Raw genomic sequence first — 21,216 nt, forward strand, 5'->3', positions numbered from 1 at the left:
ATTTACTGAAATGGAGAAACAAGAAGCAAAGAGGAACTGCAAGACATCACATTTTAACTTATTTTATGGAATTTATTTGGTAGAGGTCCCAACATACACTGACCAGTAATCATGTTTGTAAAAATGTAAATATCCTCCATGTATATTTTTTAATTTCTTCCTCATAAAATTTCTTGCTTCTAATAAAATGCTTATTTTTATGATTTATGAACAGAAGACTTCTTGTAAAGATAGCCAAACATTTCTCACCTAAAGATGGCGCTGAATTAACTTTTCATGAGGGTGCAGAGTCAAAAAGCACTCAGATTTTGAATTAAAAGGCAAATCTATTTAATTATTGAAATCATTTAGCATTAGCACTCTTGTTTTTTCAGTTTATTTAATAATAAATACAGATCAGGAAACTCAGAAAATTTTTGTTTAATTTAGATAAATTCCTAGATTTCAAATTTTTTGCTATCTTTCAACATTAATTTTGAATTAATGTGGTTAATTAATATTTATGTTACATATGTCAAGAATTTATTTATTTCTATAATGAATTCAATAAAATTTATATTTTTCAAATGTGAAGAATTAATTAGTTTGTATAAGTGGAAATTTTATAATATTAAATAAAATACAATTAAAATAAATGATTGTTAAATCAAATTACTGCATTTGGGGGGGAACAATATACATACCTTCTACCTTTGTGCTGTTTAAAAGGGGCTGGTATAAAGAGTGCTTTTGGCAAACTAGAAGACACATAGCATCCGTCACTTTGGATTACATCCAAAGCCATATTAAAATATCCATTAGCTACAGTACGAAAAAATAATAAAGAGTATTAATAAATATTCATTAAAAATCAAGCGTACAAAGATTTCTAAAACAGATAATTTCGTCATTGATTTGCTACTAATATTAAAATGTATAGAGATTGATTTTCTTTGATAGCATGAAATAGACCCAAACTCCAAACAGATGCAAAACGAATTATCACTGTGTTTGAAATTAACTGCAGAGACTTGAAAAGGTTTAAAAAATATTTTTATTAAAACAGAACTTGAACATAAATGCATTTCTTTTGCTTGACAGGATCAGCTACCACTTGTGGCGATGTAACTGAAATAACAATCAATTCAAATTTAAAATACAGACAGGTAGTCAAAAGCTACAGAATTTAATTTAAATCAAAGTTGGCTCAAAACTCTAATCAGCATAGCAATTTAAATGTCGGCCGCAAAATGCAAAGCAGTATAATTACAAAGTTATCTGAGCTAGCAGACTAATAACATGTGGCCTTGAGAGGCAGAAACATACTCTGTCTTGCAATTCAGAAACATCAGCTTAAGTACTCTCCAATTCATTTACATTTCTGGTGAGGAAATGGAAAGAAGTTATAGTAAAGGTTGAAATTATAAACAACTGATTAATGCAAAAGAATAATAATTTTATAAATGAATAGCTTTGTTTTACTTAAGAGCTATTTCTCTTCATTGGAAAACACAAAATAATTTATTTCTGCATGAAATACAGAGACCACTCCTAGTTTCAAAATGACACGAAGCAAAAATTGAATTGTACATAATTAAAACTCCACAACAGATTCAATCTTAGACATTCCTCAAACAATATTTTGGTTATTCTATCATATGTCCTTTATATATATATATGGATGCAAGATAAAAAAAAAAATCATCAAATGAATAATGATTTGCAATAATTCCTTAACTCTCTGAACTGTATCACTTGAAAATTAATCCATGTCATATGACAATTGCATAGGGCTCATAATGCATATACTTAACATAACACTTCAGCCAAATAATGGTTACAAATTTGGAAACTGAACCTTAATGTTAGCCAATGAGGGCAGATCTAAACAGAAATTAAATTATTCTTCACCAAACTTTCAACTTGCAAGTGTTGTATAATCCGTAAAACATTATTAAAACTATACTACAGTACAAAGTCTGTAATCCGGACTTGTCGGGACTTCGGCGACTCCAGATTTGAGATTTTTCCAGATATTAGATCATCAGTTTAAATCTAATAAGATGGCATGTAGAAATTATAAAATTAAAAATATGAAATCGTGATTTTTGAAATAGGGAAATATTTATGATCTAAAGGGTATCAAAATTTACAAAAAAAGCTTAACATTTATTTGTTTGTCTTATTAAACATTGTTTTCAATGTAAGTTGTTTTAAGTTGCCTCGTTTTTTGTGCTAATATTTTTTCTTTAACTCTGTAGACAGACATCATCTCTTGTTCAGTTACATTGCTGAAGTCCTGTAACTGTTTCGAGAATTTCGACTAACTTGTCAATTGAAACTTCCTCGTTTTCAGTAACTTCTCCGTCACTTTCTTCACTATCGGTAGAGGTATTTTCTGGATCTAGAACCATACTACAGATTTTGCCATTCATTAATTGACTGATGATTGAGATGCATTGTCATTACAATGAAAAACTTCTTTTATATCATCTTTATTATTGCTTCTCCACATTTCTTTACAAAATACGTTAATTGGAAAATTTCACCTTTGTTTTGCAATATCTGAAAACCTTTAAAATTAGCAGCTATCATCCTCAGATTTAGCTATCCTTCACTATACATATTTGGTTACGCATCACGAGCTTGGCAACTAACAACAAGTTGTTCCGTTAAATTTTATCTTGCTTCTATTGCACATTGAGACAATGAATTGTATTAGTTTAGTTATTTATTATACTTATGTCTATTTCTTGCACATACTTAAGGCTTATAAGAGTTCTGAACAAATAAATTCCCACATATACTTATTGAGGACGCTGGATATCTTACCGCCTGTGGTCCTAAATTCTTACTGTCTTTAAAAAATTATTCTTTAAAAGATCTTACTGTGGGTCCTAAATTCTGCGACTTGGTGCTGGTTCTGGCGCCTGGCACTGGGTTTATGTGAATAACAAATCAGTTATTCTTAATTCAAATAGCCCTAAATGTAATCTTTGGGTCTATGAGTATTATCAACAAAATTTATTTTTAGCATATGGAAAGAAATTTTTGGTAAATTTTTCCTCGTCAACATTTTTAGCGCATTTAACATAAATCTGTAATCATTGTTGGAAAATATGACCTATTGTAACCCTTTTTTCTGCGTCATCTCTCCTCCTTGAAATAATTCTAACTTTTACATAAGGCTTAGTTCTTATTTTAAAGGGATATAGTAGTTACTTCGTTTTTCACTGCCACTGTTTGTATTAAGAACGGACTGTTCCAGTCTAATTAAGATGCAAAAACGAAACTTGATGTTAAGTCATCTGGAAAGCCGAGTCGTGCCGATAGCTGATTGGTTGCCATGAGATGACGTCATGTCTACTTCAGGTATAAGTATCTCGCGTCGCTCTGGCTTATTCCTTCGAAAACGATGTTGATTGGCCTGAAATAGACAAAATGCTCAGAGAAATATGTAAAAACGAATTTGAAGTTACAATCAAAGCCAGACAGATTTTCCTTTACACTACCACTGAAGCCGATTGACAGTTGATAAATTCCAGAAAGCACAGATTAGTTTTCATACGTACCAAATTTCTTCAGCCTCTTCAATTAAAGTTATACTTAAGAATATCCCAAGATCCTACACAGAGCAAGCAATTCACACAGACTTAGAACGCAGAAGCTTCCCTATAATTAAAGTAAAGCAATTCACAAAGAAAGCAGAAAACCAAATTATCCGTTTACCTACATTTTTCCTTGAACTAAAAAGAAATTCTGCAGGAGAGAAAATTCATCAATTAAAGAATATGTTCGGATTCAATATCACAATAGAAAAATATCAGCCCAGAAAACGCCCAATTCAATGTTTCAATGGCCAGGATTTCGGGCACTCCCAAAATAACTGCTTTAAAAAGGTCAGGTGCTGTAAGTGCGGACAAAATCACAGACCTAATACCTGTAAATTAAAACCAGATGAAAAATCAACTTGCATTTACTGTCACGAAAATCACGTTTCTTCTTATCGTGGTTGTGAGGTATACAGGAAAAGATTCAGTCATTTAGAGAAGATGGAAAAACCACAAGAAATTCCCACTAAAGATGACTTCCCTGAATTCATTCAAGCTTCAGGCCAAACTAATCAAGAAATGCCTAAAAACTTTTACAGTGACAAAGTTAAGCAGAAAAATCCGCAGGAAAATTTAGCAGAAATCATTAACATTTTCAAAGATCAGAAAACCCTTTATCTCATGAAATCAATAACCACAATAGCTCAGAGAATTAAATCAGCTAAATCAAATATGCAGAAACTTTGTCTAGCATTTCAAGCTATCGAGATTATTTTGAACTTTGCAGATCAAGATTAATTCGCACCTTCTCTCAAGACATGCATAGCCAAGCAGCAGAAATCCTCAAGTCGTGGGCCTCACATCAGGGGGCCACGTTTACTTCTCTTCTAGAGACTGCACTAGGTGCAATAAGTACGTTCCATCTTACTGGATTCAACTCATCATTAAAGACACCCTACTTATAATATACAGTCAAAAGTCGTTAATCCGGACTCGTCGGGACCTTCAGCGATTCCGGATTATCGATTTTTCCGGATTATAGATCATCAGTTTAAAACTCGTAAGATGGCTTTCAGAAATTCTAAAATTAAAAATATGAAATCGTAATTTATGAAATAAGGAACAATTATGATCTAAAGGGTATCAGAATTTACAAAAAAAAAAAAAAAAAAAAAAAAAGCTTAATATTTATTTGTTTACTTTATTAAACATTTCTTTCAATGTAAGTTGTTTAAGTTGCTTCGTTTTATGTGATAATACTTTCTCTTTAAATTCTATAAACAGACATAATTTCTTGTTCAGTTACAAAGTTCCGCTGTTCCAAGTCCCGCAATTGCTGCGCCGAAAATACCAACTAACTTGTCAATCGAAATTTTTTCGTTTTCACTAACCTCTCCATCACCTTCTTCATGTCTTTATCCATTTTTTGCAGCAATTCCACTTTTTGTTTGATGGACATCGAAACATACTTTCGTTTCGTAGATCCTTTGGGAGCTCCAGCATCGGAAATTCTATTTGACATAATCGAAAGTTCAAGTTTACTTTTATAAAATTGCTCTTACAGTCTGCAAAAAATAATAAGCCGGATCCAATTCGAAGATTAAGGAACAACGCAATCATCAACATTAACTAAAATAGATAATTAGATAATTTTAGCTTATACTGTCCGTTATACATAAAACGCGCACGCAAAAACGTATTCTGTGCTTGCGCACACGTGCAGTTGTATAGGTCTTACGCGTACGCGTAAACGCCTATGTACATGTGTCAACGCGGCGCATGCGCAGAAAGTTTTTAGCTTTGAGGTCCGGATTATAGATCATTCCGGATTATGGGTGTCCAAATTAACGACTTTTGACTGTATTGGTAAAGACCGCACTAGGCCGATTGCCTCTTAATTGTGTTACGACATAGACATAGACATAGACATAGGATTATTCCTTCTGGTTCCTGTTTCTTTGCTCCTTGGTGTGCCGTTCCAGCCCTCATTGGAAGACGATGTTGCGATGCATGCCAGCCAGCGACTAGTGCCATGGTTCCAGTCCGCAAGATGACTTTTTCTGGATCCTGAAAAGCAGCAGCAATGTGAGCGACTGCCATGGGCGGTATCCTGTTTTCATGAAGGCGGCATTTAACACATGTTAGCGGCGATGTTTTTCTAAGCTGTGATTTCTCGTGTGTAGCTACAGTGAGTGGCGTTTTGCTGGTTTGAGAGCTCTCAAGGATTTAATTTAATTTTTCAGGTGCCTTCTTGACCACGAAGCATGGATTTATTGATAGTGAAGCAAATTTCATTAAAACCATGTAGTTTCTGTTTAGTGATATGTTTTTTTGCGTATTGAATGCCAGTATTTGGAGATCAGGTAAAATATTCTTTAATAGTGTAACATTCTTTAAAGGAAAACTTTTAGGGTTAATGGATTATCAACTAAGTGTAATTTTTTTATAATGATTATGTTATATACTTTAAGTTTATGATATTGATTAAATTTATTCATTGTGTTTTTATTTTTATATATGATGTTAATAAATTGGTTAAGTTTAAAATTTTTGTCTTCAATGTCTGCACAGTACATAACCTTAGGGAGCTTCTATTGCTACTTTTGCTAAATGCTCTTTTACAACTTTAAACTTTGCTTTTGCATCAATCATCGCCAAGCATAATGTCAAAATAAAAGGTTACCATACTCCTTTATTATTCAATTACTAACATAAAAAAATTAGGTACTTTTCCATTTTACTGGCGCAAGCGATAAAGTCGCCAAAAATGGTGCAACCGATGCCAAACAGAATATCCCCGCTGGTAATCCTTAACGCCTCATTTTCAAAACAAGTCGCAGCCATTTCTTATCAGATTGATTGTTCCTTTCAATACTGGCATACCAATTATATAGAATTTTTAACTGATAGTTCAGTTTTATGCCCTAAGGCCATTCGCGCTAATTAGGTCAATTAGGATACAATCATACCGCTCACCCGAAGGCAAAAATATAGAAAAGGCAAAGTCAAGTGTTAAATTCATCAATTCTAATGCGAATGCACTAGCGAAGTAAAGCACTGCGGTGTTATGTAATTTCTGAGTAAGCTATTCGTAAGAATTGAAATAATTCTTGCATTTAAACTTGTATTCCGAATTAAGATTTAACTTGAAATTAATGTGGATAATTACTGATAGAATTAGATTTTTGTAGCGTAGTTTACGTGAGATGAGATCACTTGAGGTCACGTGATATGTAACAGCGAATCGGGATGTTGCAGGATGAAAGCATAGTAAATTCTTAAATTAATGTCTTTTTACAAATTTATTGCCTTTTTACAAAATTTTAAACGATATTAAATTGCCGATGCCTTCAAAATAAAAATTTCTTAGAACTAACATTTATTAACACTTTTTATATGTATACTGTGTGTTATGGACTGTAGCTACGAAATAACGAAACTAATTTTCTTTTAAATCCATCTTTTATTTTATTCGAAAATTAACCGCTCAATTAGCAACCATTCAAAAATCCAAGCAACAAAATTTTCATCGAACAAGCTAATAAAAAAAAAATTACAAAAAACAAATGATATTGGCGCATATGCGTTTCAAGATTCGGTGCTAGGCAACTACGGTAGAGGAAGTTTTCGTATAGCAGATGATTAGGCACCAACACTGTGTGTTGTCGCCAATAAAGTTCTGTGTGGCGAGATTTGCGCAGGCGAAACAGAAAAGTACCAAAAATTGTTTAGGCATAGCTACATGAGTCATTACTCAACTTGATCATGTTTTGATAAACATGTGGTGATGAAGGGAAAGTATAATAAATAATGATTTGCCAAGTTTGTGTCAGATCAACAATGTATCTATGTGGAATGTTTTGGTTTGAGATGTGTGCCAAGCAGATACGCAGCAACAGAGCCAAATTACTGATCGTACAAATTTATGCTAAAATTATTGTTTTTCCAATAGCAAGATATTTCATTTAGTGGCAAAGTGAAATTAAGAATCACGACTCTCCACATTTTATTATGCACGGAGGGGGAAATTAAATGCGTATGCGTAAAACCTACGAGAAAAAACATTGTTGGTGGTTTTGAGATCCAGATTTTAGATCATTCTGGATAATGGTCATCCGGATTTCGGACTTTGTGCTGTATCAGATACTTACTATCAATGGCCTACTCATATTCTAACATGAACGGCTATTAATATTAACACCAAATACTAACTGAAAGGAAGAAAAGGTAAATAATCTGTAAATTGAAAAGTAAAACTTTACACATTATGAAAAAATACTGAAAATTATCTCTAATTTTTACATTTACTTCTAAAATTAATTGCCTAGTTTAAGCATTATGATATGAGCTTTTTTTATATTAGATGGCATACAAATATTTTTAGATTAAATTCAAATTTTTCTTATATTTACATTAATTTCATAGCATTTTGTGAGACTTTGATAGTTTTTATCATTATGTCTTTTTCTTTTGTTGCTTCCTAAATGTATATAGAGAGATTGATAATAAGTAACATATATCATCTTAATTTGAAATTTCTCAACTTTTGTTTATTATATATATATTTAGATAGATGTAAATATTAATGAATTCAGTACTTTTCTGTTTTTAGGACTGGATTCAGAAATGCATGTGTACGTATATATTCACACATACTGTAGAAACATTAGGTAATTTTTTAGAAACAGGAAAGATGAAAAATTAGCAACGCCTTTGCCGGGAATCGAAGCACGGACCTATGAAATACTGGCTCAGTGTGCTGACCACTACACCACGAAGGCACGCTAGGAAGACAGGAGAAATACCTTACATACTCCCTTTTTTAAAGGGCGACTGGGATTTTTAGGGGACCCAATCGCCAAATCCTGAGCATGGAGAGTGACCATCCACAACTCTTTTAGTTCGGGCGCCACCGTAAAGACATTAGGTAATTTTTTAGAAACAGGAAAGATGAAAAATTAGCAACACCTTCGCTGAGAATCGAACCACGGACCTCTGAAATACCGGCTCAGTGTATTGACCACTACACCACGAAGGCACGCTAGGAAGGCGGGAGAAATACCTTACAATACATGTATGTATATACATATCTACATACATATATTTCTGAATCTGGCCTCTATAATAGAAAAATACCACGAATTTTATAAAATATATAAACAGTTTCTATCAGGTACTCATGTATAACACATATTCTATAATATTTAAAATCTAATTATATACATTTACATGAAATACTTATTTTCAGAAAATAAAAATATATTATTTCAGTTATTCATATATTTTGGATTGTCATATCTTGAATAATACAAACTTTTATCATTTTTCTAATCATTCTCATAACTATTTCTACCACACAAATCAATTATAATTTCATTAAAAATACATGCTATACTTCAAAAATAGAAATTGAGAATTAGCTGAAATCAAAACACATTGAATATCAAAATTCTAAGCCATGAATCTCTATGAATTTTTAGTGGCTAGTTGTTACATATTTTTAGTGCATTTTTAGTTTTCTTACAATTTATTAGTGCAAATCAGATCAGAAATTAACCCTCTGGGGTTCATAAGATTTGTATTCTTGATGCTTCCTATCAGTATAGATCATAATTCATCATGATTTATATAATTAAATTAATTAGCCTCTTCATGTTAAGTAAATCACCACACTCAGTTGCCAAAATTGGCAAACCTAATCACCCAATCTGTAAATGTAAAAAATTTTAAATGTTACTAAAGACTTTGGCTATGCTTTAACAAAGAAGTACTATTATAGTTTTCATTATTTTACAATCTAATTATGATATTCTTAGCACAAAGCAAGCTATTGACTGGCTAGTTAACTGAATGAGGCAAAGCACATAATGATTATCAGCCTAAGGAAATGCCTTTGTGGACCTCTTTCTAAAAGAAACTGTCTTGTATTCATGTTATACATCGAGAAATGGTACATTTCTATTATCAGGTCCGGATTCAGAAACATATGTATGTATATATGTATGTATGTATGTGTGTTTATGCACATTTACATATTACATACGTAAGTGCATTTTTGAATCAGGTCCTCATAAGAGGAAAATACCAAGAGAACCTGCATGTAACCAGTCCAGCTGCTCTGATTCAAGCTTACATTGAATTACTAGTATTCAGAAGTCTTATCAACTCTGATACTAAAGGCCACAAAGCAAACACATATTTTCTTAAAAAAATTTCCAAATCAAATGGAAATTGTTGACTTCTTATATTTTGCCCATGTCATATAAATGGAAGTAGGACTAACACAGCAGTGTGAAAAGTTAGTAATTTTAATGCCAACCAAAAGTTGCTTCTTTTTTTGGGGGGGTGGGGGTAGGGAGAAGCCTGATTTTATATAGGACTGCTCTAGTCCAAACAAAAATCAAAAACTGCTATCATTTGTTTTGAAGACATCACTTTCATATTTTAACTTTCATTACAAAAATATTATTTTTTCTTTGGTATTTTTACCTTTTTGTACATGGAACAATTGTTGATTCTACCTCTTATTAATCCTTGGTTAGTTTTGCAAGGATTTTCTTTATACTATCTGCCCTTAAACACACTACACTCAGGTATAAATGCACACGATTTAAAAGCCTTATATATAACTGTCATTTTGATGAACAATGATTGGCTGTAAAAATGTAAAGACTGCCAATTAAAATTTTGTTTTCTTCCTCTCCCCCTGCAAATTTCTGGTTTCTTATACAATGCTTCTTTTTATTCTTATTTATGAAAAGTATAATACCCATGAGCCATAAAGACAGCCAAATAAACATCTTTCACTAATTCTCAGAAACTTTTTGTGAATCTGCGCAGAATCAGAAAGTACTGTAATTTTTGCCATGACAAGTTCTGCTGTTAGTGTTTAAACATAAAAAAAGTATTCAGTTCAATCAATTATTAAAGCTTGAGCTGCCATGAACCACTTACATTTATTGCAGCCAAGAATATTAGGATTATAAAATACACAAATTGCATCCTACAATGTTACATTTTTATTCCAATGCTAATAATCATAGTTTGAATAATTAATGTGTATTGTATCACAACCTCAACTACGATAAAACTATTTATTCTTAACTATGATTCTCACATTAATCTAATTATAATCAAAAAAAGAAAATTTAATAGGCTGAAATGTGGCATTTAAAGATAATTATTTTACCTTAAATTTTGCAGCATTTTATTTTATTAATAGCTTTAATTAAACTAAATACACCTTGGAATATGTATATAGAATTTCATACTTATTATTATAAATGTTTAATCAATAAAAAAATATTTTATTGAAATTTTGTTAATGTTTCAAAGAAAACTTTATATTTAACAGTAATTATTTACTATAGCATACAAACACTGATTGTAAAGATCAACCACACTGATTATTACATTAAAAACAATGGCTCTAGTGTAGAATTGGGTGCCCCTTCGATTAGCGACAATTTCTTTTTTTTTTAATATTGGAGATGAAACCTCATTTTTGGTTACCATGATAGTTAACTTTGTTTTAGCTTCTTGATTTTTTTAAAAATGATAATAGATTGATGTGTACATGGACAAATTTAAGGCAGTGCGCAATACTTAGTTTGTGCAATTCTGGGATGTTTTTTTAAGTGAAAACAGATCGATGTGTACATGGGCACACAGTTTTTGCAATTTTTTGACTTCTTATTTGGGTTTTGTATAGAGGCCACCTTGAAATTGTGTCTTCCTGGCACCGATCTTGGCGTCAAAAAAGAATCGCAAAAACATAAGGGGCACCCAATTGTAAACTTTTACCAAAACAATTCATGAGAAAAATGAAACTAAATTGACTAAATCGATAAAAAAGAATAACTTGAAAATGTAGACAATATGTTCATCCACACAAATACATAAAGTGTTTAAAAGTAAATAAATACTATACTTACAGTAACATTAACAACTTTAAAATTATTTCAATGAAAAATCTTCCATTCAAGACGCTACAATTTATTTAATACCTGTCACATCATAATTCGAAAATAAATAAAAACAAATCTGAACGTTTGAAAAAAAACATAGGCATTAAGGTTGCCATTTTGTGTTTGCGAAGTTACGTCATTAAAAAATCGCTTGCATAAAAGTAATGGCTAAAATCATTTTCGATAATTTAACAGAACAAAAATTAAGTTAATTCTAAAAATATCAGATATTTAATCAATTTGTAAATTACTTGCATATTTTTAAATAGGTTGTAAATATTTTGTTTAATATACCACACTGAAATTTTGATTAAATGACAAAACTTATTGGAAGTGTATCTAGGGGTAGGGCTATGGCGCCCAGGCACCCTGGTGGTTAAGCACCGCAGTTCAACATAGTTAGGACCATGGAAGTTATTTCTACCTGGGACTACTATGTCTAGTAGCTGTACTAGGAGTATTACGAAATTGACTCCTTTCATCGCACGTAACAGGAAGGTTCTTCTTGGCACCTTGGTTTTCGCCCATCGGGGCAGAAAGACTTAGTAAGTGCAAAACAAGACATCTGTCTATATGTCTAACGCTGACGCCACTTAAGGGTTATGTTTTGTTTCGGAATTGATAAAAGTCTGCTCTTGTAGTGAGTGTCTGTACTTGTGAAATTTTAGATGTTACATAAAATACTGAAGCATTGACTTGCCTAGCAGTTTTTAGAGACTTATGTAAATATACAATAAAATATATTATTTTTCTTGGTTTGGGGAAGAAAAACTCTCACAGGTATGGCCCAGGCTCTTCAACAAGAATATTTAGAAATGCCTATAATTACAAAAGCATACACTACTGCTTGTGTGCTTACGACAACCGCTGTGGTAAGTTAATTGCTTCGATTTTTTATACCTAAAAAAATGTTAAAGATTTTTTTTGAAGAGTTCCTGTTAGTTATTATACGACCCATTAGTTATTTATTTGCATTTACGGTGGTCTGAAATAATATATAGATAAGCTTTCTGTTTATTTTTTTGTGTTTAATATTTATGCCTATAAATAATATCGGTATGGAATAAAATTACACTTTTGCCCATACCTGAGACTTTTTTTTAATATGATGAAATTTAAGCTTTAATTTTATTTAAAAATTACAAATTTAAATGAAAATACATCTTGCATAAAATTTATCCCGTTCTACTTTTAGGGTATAATGTTTTGGTACAACTCTAATATACGCCCTAATTTCACCAAATGTGGCGATATGTGTTCTGCGCTGGTTTTGGGCGCGATTGCGTGTTCTATGACAACCCTGTTGACGTTGAAAAATCTTTCGCTGGACCTCGTTGGTTCGCCTCAGTGTTTGAGAAGATGGGAGGGAAAGATAAAATGGTAGTTGTTGAAGTTCTGCAAAAGGAAATATGATTGTGGCTATCCTGTTGAGGGGTAGTGGGTATTTAGAAGTGTGGAAAGACGGTCTGGGAGATTATTTTTAATGGCAGTGCATGATAGAAGTAGGGATTTGTGATTTTATTTATTTGGGAACCATAGTATAAATTTTCTGAATAGTGTGTCTGGCTGTCATGTAAATAGGATAGTGAGATTACGAGATTATGTGGCGGTATGAAATTTATATTTCTGTTATTGGAAAACGCATTAATTCGTGGTAAGTGCATTTTATTTTATCCTTGTTCTTATTTTGTAGAATGTTATGTTCATTGGTTCTTTAGTATGAATTTCTGTCGTTATTGTTGTTTTTTTAATTGTTTGAAATTTATTTTAGTTTATTTTGTTGTTTAGTGTCTAGACTGTACAATTTGTAGATGTTTTTTAAAGTTGAAACAGAACACTGTGTACATGGTATTATTTGAAATTTATTGTTGTTATGTTATTTTATTAAAGCGAGGAGTGCGTAGATCGTAGATTCCTTCCTTGCCTAAATTGTGCAATTCGTAGAATTTTTTTAAAGTTTAAACAGGATGCTGTGTACATGGTATTCTTTGAAATTTATTGTTGTTATGTTAATTTATTAAAGCGAGGTCTGCGTAGTTTGTAGATTCGTTCGTTGCCTACATTGTGCAATTCGTAGATTTTTTTTTAAGTTAAAACATATCGCTGTGTACGTGGATTCTTGTTAAATATTTTTGGTTAGAAACTTTAAGTTTTTTATATCTAAATTTTTTGTTTTTGTTTCGGATTTTTAGCTAAATTGTGTGTTCAAAATGTAGTTTTTGCATGTGCGAAAACCGCGTTTTGGGAGACATTTTAGGCTAAAAGTTCAAAATGTAAACAAAAAATTTAGATAGTAATATGGCAGCGTGAAGTTTCTCGCCAAAAATATTTAGCGAGAAATTTGGCGACTTGAGGGCGCATATCAGAGTAGTTCCAATATTTTGTTCGTGAGAATTTTAATTGTATATAGAAAAATATAGGATTTCTTAATTGATATTTTATTTCTTTAAGATTGGACTTGACATAAGAAATTAATGTTGAATTCGCATTAAAATTGTATCATAGTTTGGATAATTTTTACAATAACTTTTAATTTAATGCATGTTTATTTTAAAATCAAAGAAGTGATGTACATGTGAAATAGATGGTGAATATGGATTCCAAATTACATTATATATATATATATATAAATTCATATATTCTTATATATATATATATATATAAGAATATATGAATTTAATTAAAAAAATTAAATTTAAATACATATTTAATTAAATATTCTTTGTGTCATTGCTGCAAGGAATGAAATTTAAATTTAAACAAATTTAGAACAATAACTTTTAATTAAACTCATTTAAATTTAAACAAATTTAAATTCTTAACAAATATGTATAAAAGTAAATTTAAATTTTAAAAAAAGGAAAAAAGCCAAAATAATTTAAAATAAGGCTGAACTTTAGAATATGGTAACTGGTAGTTTGGCGACATTTTGGAGGCAATAAAGGTAGGATACCTGGGACTTTGGTAATAATGTGAGCAGTACTCAGTTCAGATTACGCATGATATTGTGTGACGGAAATGAGAGATCATGGGATATGTCATGTGATATTAATGGACGAATTACGGTTCTTTAATCGGAAAAGGGGGGAAATCGGGAAAAAGTCTGGAAATTTTGTATTTGGCTTTATTCTGTGTTGTGTGAAACAGTGTTCGTTAATTTTTGGATCCCATGGTCCTAACTAAAGTGAATTCGAAATTGGTCCCATGGTCCTAACTAAAGTGGGATTGAAAGGGGTAGTAATAAGTGTTTCTTTAAGGCTGTGCGAGATAGAAGTAAAGATGTTTTATTAAGTTATTTATTTTACCTGGTACCTTGCTGTGAACTATAAGTATGATTTTAAAGATCCTGAAACAGGCGTACATACGCTTGCTTTTTATTTAGCGGAGGAAATAAGAAAAGTTTATTGGACACGTAATCAAGATTCTGAAGAAGATTAGGTAAGTTAGTATTTTTAATTATTTGAGGATATTATTTTTATGCATTGTTCTAAATGTAAGGTGGAAGTAAAGGAATTTGGTATTATTGGGAAAATTGTTATTAGCAATGATTTAGTTTAAAGTAATTAGGATTGTAAGGTAATTTTTATTAATTTAATGTATGTGCTCATTTATATTTTAAGTAGTGTTTTTGAATTTAATTATATTTTAATTAAAGGATAGTTATTTTGTGAATTTTATGTTTGTAGGAATTTGGTATACGTTTTAGTTGAAGTAAATGTGCGTGGAAATAATTTAAATATCTGACACTAAGTAATTGTAATGGTTGCGGTATGAATTCGTTGGTGACGTTTATAATATAATAGATGATTTAGAGGTAAAAGTTTTTGGATATTTTATTTATTTTATATGTGGAAATGTTCATATTTGGAAATACTTTTTCACGATCAGGTAATTTCATATATGTTCTTTTTACCGGGTTTAAAGATTGAGAAAATTGTCATGTATTTTCGTGAAATTTTTCTAATGAGAAAAAAGCAGTGTACATGGATATAGTGAAGAGTGTGCGCAATGCCATTTTTGTGCAACTCTGGGATGTTTTTTTAAATAAAAATAAGTCGACATGTACATGGTTTAGTGATATTTTAATTAAATGATAGTTATTTTGTGAATGTTATGTTTGTAGGAATTTGGTATACGTTTAAGTTGAAGTAAACGTGCATGGAAATAATTTAAATATTTGATACTAAGTATTTGTAATGCTTGCGGTATGAATTCGTTGGTGACGTGTGTAATGTAATAGATGATTTAGAGGTAAAAGTTTTTGGATATTTTATTTATTTTATATGTGGAAATGTTCATATTTGGAAAGGGTATAAACTTTTTCGCGATCAGGTAATTTGATATGTTCTTTTTACCGGGTTTAAAGATTGAGAAAATTGTCATGTATTTTCGTGAAATTTTTCTAATTTATGAGAAAAAAGCAGTGTACATGGATATAGTGAAGAGTGTGCGCAATGCCATTTTTGTGTAATTCTGGGATTTTTTTTAAGTAAAAATAAGTCGGCATGTACATGGTTTATGTGTATGTGTTATTTTGAAAAACGCATAAGGAGTATGGTATTGTGCACTTTTTCCCAATTTTGCAGTGAATATTTGTCATGATTAAGCAGTTTTGTTAGATAAAATTTCTAGCATAAGTGTAATTCGGCTAGTAGATTGTTGGAAGAAGTGTTCAGTTGATAAAAAGAAAAGAAACATGTCTTTACTTCGTGAAGACAAAATGGCGGCGGGAAAAAAAAATAGAGGGTTGCTGTAGGAGAGTTGGTCGCCAAATTTTCGCCAAAAAAACGCCAAGTGACCATAATGTAAAGATCAACCCTTTAATTCTTAAATGTTAATTTCTAAGGGTACCACTCTATTGGAATTACTTTTGGTTTTGACTTTTACCCTTGCCTGCATGAATGACGAAACACGAATTGAATGATTGGAGAGTTAGGTTTGGAGGCAACTTCCCCTTGATAAGTCTGTCTCCTGCCTACTCTACGATCATTCACATATGCATTTTATAAAAATAGTTTAATTTAATTTTAATTTATTAAATTAGTAGATTTATTTTCATGGATAGATTTTGCACTTTATTTGCTTATACTTCTGAATTTAAATGATATTGTAGATTAGTTCAAGAATTAAATCTTTTACACGTTTGCATATTTTTAAATTATTTTTAATTATTTTGGCTTTTTGCCTTTTTTTAAAATTTAAATTTACTTTTTTACTTTTATACGTATTTGTTAAGAATTTAAATTTATTTATATTTATATATATATTTTAATTTATATTTTAATCTTTGCTTCAAAACGTTTTTGCTATTTAATATTAACAAACTTTTTTATAAATTCTTTAGCTAATTTTTTTTTCACATCTTCGGTATCACTAATTTTATCTCTACGTTAGGAGCAATTACAGTGGCCCAAAAGTGTTCGTTTTAGTGAAATATTGCTTTATTCATTAATAAAAATTAATATTTTAGAATGAAAATTTTTTTTAAATTTTTCTTAGCAAAAAGTATCATTTTATTTTTAAGACATCATTCCAGTTACAAACAGAAATGATATGACACACTTCTTTGAAAATTTCATTTGTAAAATGACATTATATATGTACCGTCAGTGCCCCCCCCCTCCCCCGAAAAAAAAAGGTAAAATTCTGTATCTTCTATTACATTTGGCCTATTGACAAAATTCAGTTTGGGTTTTTCATGTCTCAAAAGCATGAATTAGGATATGTATTAAATTTATATTATAGCATTACTCTTACGTACGTATTTTGACACAAAACCTTATTTTTCTGAAATATGTATTTTTGTCATATTTTGATTTTACAATTCAAATTATGCCTAAAGAACAAAATTTTCTAAAATTTGGTGTGAAATATAATTTGAAAATAAAAAACTAACTTTTGTGCACTTTTTTTACACTATGCCATGAATGACAAATTTGGTAAATGAGTTTGGTGAACTTCTCAGTTAATGGCAACCTATTTCAGTTTCTCATTCATACTGTGCTTGTGGAAGAAAAGTTTAATTTCTTTTATCTTTCTTGCATATATTTTTTATTTATGTTAGATTTTTTCAATTACAGTTGTTATTTTCTGACAGTTTTTCTTTGTGGAATTTCATTTTAATTATTTGAGTTGGAAGATTGAATTATAGTTCTTCAAGCAGTTTTAAAAGTTTTTTTTTTATTTATTCTCTTTGTGTACTTTAAACATGTATATTCATATAAATATTTTGGCTTTTTTTTAAATTTAATTTTATGTATTTGAATAGCATTTCTTTCGAAAGAACGTTTTATCAACCAGTATTACCACAATGTCTTTGAAACCTGCATTGTGCATTTAAAGAGAAAATATTGTAAAGAATTATTAATATTCCTTTCTGTGGGGCATTCAGAAAAAATATATAAATGAGAAAGTTGTATTATCTATATTATATTTTAGAATGGTATACATAGAAATAGTTTTCCATGATTTTATCTCTGTGCCATTGCTTAACACAATTTTATCATCCTACATTTAATTTGTTAAAATATTACCTGAATTTCCATTTTTTATTTCAGTCATAAAAATCAAATAGCATAACGTTCAAAAACTAAATTTTATGTAAATAAGTATCTTGCCTTAAATTTATCTTTTAAATGGTGTTGTGCCTTAAATTTTAATGCCTTAATGATTTCTTGAAGCATTCTGCAGATATATCTGCAACCATCGTCTCTTTTTCATTTACTGTATACCATATTCTCTTTTGAAACAGCTAGTTTTCTGCAACATTCATAGTTTTTATGCATTTTGGCTGAGGGTTTTGAATCTTTAGTTGAGAAGAGTTTCTGACAATTGCATCTCGCTGTTAGAATTCTTAACCAGCTCTAGGGTTTAAAAATTATATTCTGGCTCTAGTATTCTTGCTAGCTATTGCCCTTAGGGGCTCACTTTTGTTAGTACGGGTGTGGTAATCTTGATGTACCCTAGCCCTTTAGGGGATCATCTTCTTGGTGAGACTGGTGTCACGATCCTGGGCCCCCAGTGATATATCCTCTTTTTCGTCTTCTCTCCTCTGAGATGAAACTTATTCTCCATTTTATCTCCCTTGTGGTTTTCCTCTTCGGAGGTTGGAGCTCGTCACGAGAAACTGGAACAGCTCTTGTTTCTTGTTTTTGAGTGGCAGATGTGTTTTACCGTGCATGGAGACCCGTGTCGCTGGAAAGGAGGGTCCTGGTAGTTGGGGGTACTGTCTCCAACACACTGCTTTGGCCTCTACTTCAACTAAATGGGAGGCACTTTAGTCATCCTCACGGGTCTGAATCGGCTGGACATTAGTTCTTGTGTCAGTGGCTCTCGGGAGTAGCAGCTTTCAGGAAAGCCAACTGTGGGGCTTCAGTTTGCGTATAGCTCTGGCTAACCATAACACAGGAAACTGTGTTCCCTTGTTGGGCTCCGTAGTGGGCGGGGCCGTCGGACCCGAATCTTTTCTTTCTTCAATATGGCCAACTCTCACATTTTTCTAATTAAAGACTTCGAAGTTGCTCAAAGCGCTAGTTCTGAAAAATCTACTGCTAAAAAAGTAAGTACAGATGCAAATGCAAATAATCCTAATAATAGTCCCCGTTTCCTTGTTATCTCTAGTCCTTCTGGCAAGCTGCAAAAGATCTCTCTTTTTGTGATAAATAAATACATTCATTCTTGTATTGGTGAGCCCAGAAATATAAAGCATCTCTGCTCTGGAGACTTGCTTATTGATACAAATTTAGCCACCCAGTCTGCTTCTTTACTTCAAGTAATCAAGCTTGGGCAAGTGAATGTCACGTAACAGCACATAAGACATTGAATTATTGTCGTGCTGTAATCTCTGAAATCGACCTTCTGTGTGTTCCCAAAGAAGAGATCGCACCTGAGCCATCTGGCCAAAATGTTTGTGGTGCTAAGCAGATCAAGGTGCATAAAAAGACTATCACTTTTAGGGACACGCGTGGCTACGCGGGACAATTCCGAGAAACGATTCTAATAGCACTGCTTTAAGCAGGAGGCTTCCGAGAAATGTTTTGTCTTGCTAGGCGCAACATGTCTTGGCTATGAGCAACAACATTTTAAAACTTTCCTGAAAATGTTCCATCTGGAGACGTGTTCCTCATACAGTCAACAAATCAGATGAAAGTTCTGCTTCTGAAGGATCACTGATAACTTTTAATATGCAATGGCTCTCACTGTGAAGTCATGGATGGTGGAAATAGAGGCCGATTTAATTATTGCTGTTTTGTTTTAATATATTCATTTTTATGAATAAATTTCATTTGAGTCATTTTTAAAAGGTCTATATATTCATTGAATATATAATTGTGGAAATTTCATAGTTGACAGTATTTTACGATGTTCTTGCAGTTCGGATTTGTTTACAAATTGTTCGTCGCCAAAAGTTCGCCAAATTTGTCGTATTTCGTGCTGACTGTATATTGTCACTGTTATGTAATAGAATTTTATTTCTTAAATTTATGTTTGAATAATGTTTTAAAATCCGTTTGTATATGCATGACTTTTCTCCTAATTACTTACCGGTTGATCTTTGGATTATGGTAACTTGGCGAAAATTTGGAGACAAACTCTGCCACAGTAACCTTCTACTTTTTTCTTTCGGTGCCATTTTGTCTTCACAAAGTAGACATGTTTCTTTTCTTTTTATTTACTGAACACTTTTTCCAACAATCTGCTAGTCGAATTACACTTATGCTAGAAATTTTATGGAACAAAACTGCTTAATCATCACAAATATTAACTGCAAAATTGGGTAAAAATGCAGAATTGCAAACTCCTTGCCGCGTTTTTCAGAATCGCACATACACAGTAATCATATACACGTCGACTTATTTTTACTTAAAAAAACATTCCAGAATTGCACAAAAATGGCATTGCGCACAATCTTCACTATATCCATGTACACTGCTTTTTTCTCATAAATTAGAAAAATTTGCACGAAAATGCAAGAAAATTTTGTGAATCTTTAAACTCGATAAAAAGCACATATATGAAATTACCTGATCACGAAAAAGTATATACCCTTTCCAAGGATGAACATTTGCACGTATAAAATAAATAAAATATCCAAAAACTTTTCCCTCTAAATTATCTATTATAAACATCTCTTGCAAATTTATAATGCAAACATTAAAAATGGTTCCAAATACTTAGTGTCAAATACTTAAATTCTTTCCATGCACATTTACTTCTACTCAAACATATTCCAAAATACTACAGACATAACTCACAAAATCACGATCATTAAATTAAAATATAATTAAATTAAAAAACACTACTTAAAATATAAATAAGCACATACATTAAATTAATAAAAATTAGCTTACAATCCTAATTACTTTAAACTAATTCATTGCAAATAACACTTTTCCAATAATACCATATTAATTTATTTATTCCTTACATGCATAAAAATAATATCCTCAAATGATTAAAAATACTAACTTACCTAATCTTTTTCACAATCTTGATTGCATAGCAGTTAAACTTTTTTTATAAATTCAATAATCCAGTAGTCAACTGGAAGTCTATTCACCCACTAATAAGAAATTAATAAAATTTCACCCATACTCAAACGACTTTCAGCAAACCACGTACCCGTCCTTACACTCTGTTTCACAAAATGTCCATTTTCACCAGATTTTTTGCACCGCCTTTCAAACTTATCTGTAATATCCTTCCTTTCACACAATCTC

The 21,216-nt window shown here is 31.3% G+C and overlaps 2 protein-coding genes across 4 annotated transcripts in view; one reads left to right on the forward strand and one right to left on the reverse strand.

Moving 5' to 3' along the window:
* Rsph3 (Radial spoke head protein 3) overlaps positions 1 to 11,622 on the reverse strand; it is a 63,326-nt gene extending 51,704 nt beyond the window's left edge. Inside the window, exons 1-2 of one of the 2 annotated variants that reach the window (XM_035367707.2) lie at positions 11,465 to 11,622; positions 684 to 801 (exon numbers count right to left, since the gene is read on the reverse strand). In XM_035367707.2, coding sequence (XP_035223598.1) covers positions 684 to 784 — 101 coding nt within the window. In that variant the 5' untranslated portion in view covers positions 785 to 801; positions 11,465 to 11,622. The remainder of the gene's footprint in view (positions 1 to 683; positions 802 to 11,464) is intronic. The other variant, XM_085815878.1, reaches the window with a different exon arrangement.
* A 435-nt stretch (positions 11,623 to 12,057) lies between these two features.
* The window catches only part of Der-2 (Derlin 2), a 54,517-nt gene continuing 45,358 nt past the window's right edge, over positions 12,058 to 21,216 (forward strand). Inside the window, exon 1 of one of the 2 annotated variants that reach the window (XM_085815881.1) lies at positions 12,058 to 12,369. In XM_085815881.1, the coding sequence (XP_085672007.1) occupies positions 12,280 to 12,369 (90 nt within the window). In that variant the 5' untranslated portion in view covers positions 12,058 to 12,279. The remainder of the gene's footprint in view (positions 12,370 to 21,216) is intronic. The other variant, XM_085815880.1, reaches the window with a different exon arrangement.

Source organism: Stegodyphus dumicola, chromosome 4 (assembly GCF_044657685.1).
Source record: "Stegodyphus dumicola isolate Sdum_Otavi_A_Nest chromosome 4, ASM4465768v1".
In the NCBI taxonomy this organism is placed as follows: domain Eukaryota; kingdom Metazoa; phylum Arthropoda; class Arachnida; order Araneae; family Eresidae; genus Stegodyphus; species Stegodyphus dumicola.